The sequence below is a fragment of the Scleropages formosus genome, chromosome 1 (genome assembly GCF_900964775.1).
Source record: "Scleropages formosus chromosome 1, fSclFor1.1, whole genome shotgun sequence".
Lineage (NCBI taxonomy): Eukaryota > Metazoa > Chordata > Actinopteri > Osteoglossiformes > Osteoglossidae > Scleropages > Scleropages formosus.
This window is the reverse complement of record NC_041806.1, coordinates 36,056,738-36,062,737: the sequence shown is the minus strand read 5'-3', so window position 1 is coordinate 36,062,737 and position 6,000 is coordinate 36,056,738. Positions and strand designations below refer to the sequence as shown.

The 6,000-nt window shown below is 38.6% G+C and overlaps 1 protein-coding gene across 4 annotated transcripts in view; it reads right to left on the bottom strand.

Moving 5' to 3' along the window:
* Positions 1–462: 462 nt before the first annotated feature.
* plcb1l (phospholipase C beta 1-like) overlaps positions 463–6,000 on the bottom strand; it is a 120,955-nt gene continuing 115,417 nt past the window's right edge. For 3 of the 4 annotated variants that reach the window (XM_018743685.2, XM_029256493.1, XM_029256498.1), the window contains one exon: positions 463–4,738. In XM_018743685.2, the coding sequence (XP_018599201.1) occupies positions 4,511–4,738 (228 nt within the window). In that variant the 3' untranslated portion in view covers positions 463–4,510. The remainder of the gene's footprint in view (positions 4,739–6,000) is intronic. The other variant, XM_029256496.1, reaches the window with a different exon arrangement.

Sequence of the window (6,000 nt, the reverse complement as noted above, 5' to 3'; positions counted from 1 at the left end):
ATGAAATGCTGACTTCTTTTTATAGCACTGACCATCCCATCTGCAATGGCTACATGGGTCTGTGAGAATAACGTGCGTGGCGCTTCAGTGCAAATATCCTACTACTGTAAATGTAAACAGGAGCTGTTGCTAAGAAGAACACTCAAGTTCTCGACTCAGAAGATGACCTTTGATGACCTCTAGCAGGGACCTGTTTAAGGGTCCTTCCTGTAGGGCTGAGAATGTCAGTACCTTCCAGTGAGCTGAGCAGTTGGACTCCAGTCAGCGGTATTTACTGAAATGCCTATAAGCGGAGCAGAGCACAGCTATTCACTGGGAAACGACCTTTATTCAAAGACTCTGAGGTGGACTAAAATCACGCAGGACTAATTGAGAAAGACCAGCATTGTGACCGGAGCGCATACACAGGAGACACAAGCGAAATGAACACTTTGCACGTTTGTAAATTGGATGAGTGTTTTATTCACCTGCTAGCAAACCAGCTGGACAGCAATGTTAAAACAGTCACAAAAGCCAATACATAAGTTCAGTTACCATCCATATATCATATCATACACAAAGAGTCTAAACAGTTCTTCTTCTTGTTTTTTTTTTTTTTTTTAACATTTACTGGACCAGAAGCTTATTTTGTCCCTATAATCTGTTTGTTAAAAGTACTGCGACTGTACAGGCCCAGTTTCAGGCCAAGGAAAGGGAATTTCAATCAGTTGTCTCTGAAGACACATGTAAGAAAGGATGATGAGCACCAGCGAGGAACACACTCTGCTGTAACAGATGAAGATGACAGTGATTTCAACAGAAGAATGTTTAAACTTTTACCTCCACTTACTCTGAAGCAGGACTGAAGTCCATTGACAGTAGAGTTGAGCAGTCATGCTATGAGAAGCCTGTGGGTTATTCAGGTTTTCTGCTGCATTCAACACTCCATTTGACAGAAAATAAATTCACCTGGAGTTTACAGGTAAAAAACGCAACTGGTGAAAAAGCCAGGGGAAATGTAGCTATCCAGACATTTAGTTTATTTAGCTGATGCCTTTCTACAATTATCCACTTATACAGATGGGTAATATTTACAAGCATATTCCAGGGTAACTCTCCTACTCAGAGGTACTACAGCTGTGGAACCTGGGTCCTTTGGTTATAACCACCTTCCTTCCTGAGGAGTGACGACTTCAGATGTGTGTCATGATGAGAGCCAGCAGCGTCCACAGAAGCTCATGAGTGCTCATCCCTACAATGCCAGTCGATTCATAGTGCGTAATAGAGTAGCAGGACACAAAACTGCATTTCACACGTTCAACATTAAACAAATCGAGCACATCGAAAGGCACCGGACTTCACAACACATCATAAAGAACTTCCTTTTAAAAACATGTAAACGTTTTTCTAGTATTCGTATTTTTCCTTATTTACACTAGTGATCCATGTCCGGAGTGTTAGCTACGGTACCTGTCAAATAAAGGGGAAAAGATAACACTTAAAACAGTATTTCTTTTATACATTTAACGCACCGCGGAGTTTGAGATCTCTGTGCAAAGAGAATTAATAATAAACACACGTCAGTTCAGGGCTTTTAAAAATATGTTCAATAAATGATGGGTGTTACTTATGCAGAAATCAATATGAGGCGCTATCAGCTCGTAAATGGCATACATGGCTTAAAATATACCTTATGCTGTGTTTTAAATAGTCCATCACGTTCATTCCAAAATATGCAAAGACAATAACAAACTTTAGCGGTGAGTGTGAAAAGCCAAAAAAAACAACTGTTAAAAGTACTTTTAAGAACATGTCTCCTAAGACGCAATTGTTTAGACTGGAGCAACAGTAATACTTTATTATTTTTCCCAGCAGTACATGTTGAAGAGCGTACACATTTATGGAACGTGTAACTCACAGTTTATACTTTTTCGGAGCTGAGCTGCAAGCGTCAACTTTGCAGGTAGGGGACGGGTTTGGCCGAGCTTAGAGGAAAACAGGGTCCATTGGACGGCTACGGTTCAGAGCATTCCAAAGTTGTGTGGATAAATCTGGTAACTAATTTTTCTTCTGAAACTCAAACTCATAACAGAATAACTTAGAAGACATAGTCCAAGCTGTGCTTGCCTTCAAGAGTAAAACATGCATTTCACTGTGAAGCTGGTGGTCCAAAAAAGGGGACAAACAAGTCCGTGTCCTTAACTACTCGGATACTTTGCTCCTGTCAGAAACTAATCCTGTGCACTTACAAAGGCATATAAATGTCAACCAAAGTAATATATTGAGTATTTCTAGTTCCACTAAAATCCACAACTGCTCTAAATGGAACAAAAATGAAGCCTTGCCTTTACCCCAATATAGGAAGAAAGATAAAGACGTGATCAATACTGTCCTCTTAATTCATCATTCTGCTGTCTGAAGAACTAAGGCATGAAAAGACAAAACTAAATAGCAATGACTTTTACACCACAACGGAGTAACTTCATACTGACTGAAAATGCAAGATGATAGAACAGTTACAGCAATGCTTTTCTAAAAAAATTGTCATAGAGCCATTGGACCCATGGGATTTTTTCCAGTTACAATTACTCTTTTGATTATTAATTTATCATTTCTTTTTCCTGAATTACAAAACTGTTTCCAGCTCTTCGAGTGTCAGGCATCGGGAGCTGAAGCCGGGTCGCAGTGTTACGAAAAAACAATGGGCAAACACATCGCTTAGAAGGAAGAGGGAAACGGAACGGCCTGAAACATGAGCAGCCCCAGTAACTGTGTCATTATGAAAAAGGAGAGCAGAAAGGAGGACAATTAGAGAGAAACACTTCCAGACCATATCAAAGACATCTCTGTTCAAGAACAAGCGAAAAACAGAAGCAGACCTGCACACCTTGGTGGCACAGAATGAAACGAGAAGAAGCAGCGCTGTGTAACTCTCAGGGCTTGTGGGAAATTCAAAGTAAAAGTAAAATGAAGCCAAAGTGATGCTTTTAAACCATATAAGAAATGCAATAATTCCAATTTATTTTGGTAATAAAAACATGGTGGTTGGATCAGAAAGTGTACAGTATGTAAAGTACAGTGGTGGTGTGTTGCACGTATGCATATGATTTTAAGTCACCATCTGTTTTTAGGAAAACAAAATGGCCTTTATTCAAGTCTTTCTCCACTTTCGCCTTTGTTGGCTTTTTGTGAGAAACAAGCGCATAGACAAGAAAATGTGCAATATTAATTGTAAAATGTTTAGCGAATTCCGTGGTAAATCTCCGCCTGCCACAAAGCAGGAAGCACAAAGGCAGCGGTAACCTTGATGTCGCTGCCATGAGTACAGAGCTTTGTATCCCACTTAGCAGCATGGTTATTTAACCACGAAAGCACTACGTTATTACGTGAAGCAGGACGAGGTGTTTGCCTTACTGCGGAGAGGATGAGCATACTTTGAGTACAGCTGTTAAAGGCTGAAATAATTTTGTTACACATTTATCTACAATGCAAATTGTTCATTTTAAGTGGATGTCTGTCTATTTCCATATCGCTTCCTTTTTTTACACTCCCAAAGACATGCCAGTTTACAGCTACGGAAACACATAATGCTTCTCACTACCAAGTTACCATTTACATGTGTGTACATTAACATGCAAATGAAGCATATCGTACAGCCATGCATCCCTGAAACTGTTTTTGAGTACTCACATTACTATTTTGTTTCACTGGAAACCAGCATGGCCACTACTTTAAAATAAAGTCATGTGTGAAATATCTTAAAATATGAAAAGAACTACAAAATATGTACTCTTCAGTAAATATAATACAAAGCAAAATATAGTAACAGCAGCAACTCATATCTATTCCTACTGGACGAATGGAAAAGAAGATCACGCAAGCCACCAGTGCTTGCAGAGAATAGTTACAATATTTCAGTGCGAATATACAGTGTATCTGCATTTTTTCAGCTCTTCTGCAGACAGTACAAAAAAAAGACTTAACATTACATGAACTGAATGGACTGGAGCCCGAATGAACTTTACCTGTGACGTTTACGAGCAGAGAAAACCTTTACAATACTCAACGAGAATTCAGTCTATTCAACAACAAATATTCTGTCTGTCTCTGTGATTATTCGTATTGACAGTTATGGTAGTAGTCTTTGACATTTCAGCTGTAGAAATTTATTTTTCTCGATATCGTTCTTTTTTAATATTACCACTGTCAGCATTCTTCTTTTTATTATTATTCCATTTTCATTCATTGTACATCAAAACTTTCAGGATAAACTAAAATGAAATATATGTTACAATCCAACACTGGACCAAATCACTGTACTTTCACTCGTAAAAACTAGGACAGCATACATGAAGTTATTCAAGTAAATCAATCTTTCTCCAGCAATCAGCATCCGGTAAGTCCGATGTTGTGTTTTCACTCTCCGAAGCGCATGTGCAGCAAGAACCAACAGGAAAATTAATAAAAAACAAGGAAAATGAGAAAATTAAGATATTAAAATAAACAGTAGCTCAAAGCGCAGAAGATTCATCTAGAGAGGCGTGTCAAATGTTTTCTCAGAGTTCTCCGCTGCAACGACATCCTCGGCCTGAATGGTCTTATGGTTCATTTTCTCCGAAGCAGGGAGGGAGCAAAGGGTACTATGGTCCTCATCCTCCATCCTGACCTTCTCTTTAGTCGTGTCCTGAACAAACTCCTGAATCTCCACTGGGAGCCGTCGGAATTTGTCCTGGTACTCCTGGTCCAGCTCGCTTTGTAGCTAAAACAGCATAAAGAAACAAACAAAAAAATAAAAACAGCACATTCATTCAGTGCTAATAGCACTATGGCAGAGCAAAAAAGGTCTCGTAGACTGGGGGAATTATTTAGAGTTTAGGCCTTGCAGCTCTTGGTGACTCATAACACTTCAGAGGCTGTTAATCTTTTTTATGTTGTACAACAAAAAAATTGAACTGTCCTTGTTCTTTCAAATAAATGTTGTAAATAGACTATCACTTGAGATGGCCTTAAATAGATATGATATCACTGGATTTTGTTGGCCAGGGAGGTATGAAACAAACGCATGGTTGTAGGACACTTTAATAATTTTCACAGGAAGAAATGTCTAAATATAGAGGAAAGGGTTCTGCTAGCTGCCTCAAAAATAACACGGGTCCTATGTATCTGTGACCTGTCGTGTATTTTTACCTCACTGGAGCATTTCAGCAGTTAGAATATTACCTGGTGCCTATATTCTGACAAAATGTTTGGGTCATACCAAGTTACAATACTCTTGTGGAGGGAGGAGAACCTCTTGTTACTTGGTGAAGATTTTTTTCAGCAGTGAGGAAATTGCTGACTGATTTGTGTAAACGATAGGGCAATATGTCCGGCTAAAAGTGTAAGAATACATAACAAAACCTTCAACAAGCCAGAGCAAAGGGACTGTAGAAATGATAAAACACAATATTCTCAGTAGCGCTACAGTACACCTTGTGGTATGAAATAAAAAGCCTTCACTAGCTGATCAAAAAATGGATTTCTTACAGCACAAATGCAGTGTGATGCTGACATCATAAAAACTGCAATGGTGTTGGTAGTTTTACGTCTGTAATAAATTTTTAAAAAATCTTTTTTAAACAGTAATTGAAAATGTTACGTAATCGTGAAAATGACATAATGTCCCTGATTGCAAAAAATTTCAGAAAAGCTCCTGAGATACAATTCTCTCATCACCTCACTGCAAATAACTTTTTTGAACCCTTCCATTCGAGTTACAGATTGCACAGCACAGAAACCACCCATGTGAAAGTTACCAATAATGAACTGATGCTGCGGAGTGCGGTCCCCTTTTAATTCTAATTCTCCTAGACCTCAGTGCTGCTTTCGTCACTGTTAATTATGCTATTTTATTATATTGTCTTGAAAAACACTAGAATTTCAGATATTGCACTTAAATGGTTCCAACCATGTTATTAACTACTGCTTCATTAATCCCTGCTGTTTTAATTTCACTTCAGAAGTCAGGAGTGCAATGTTTGG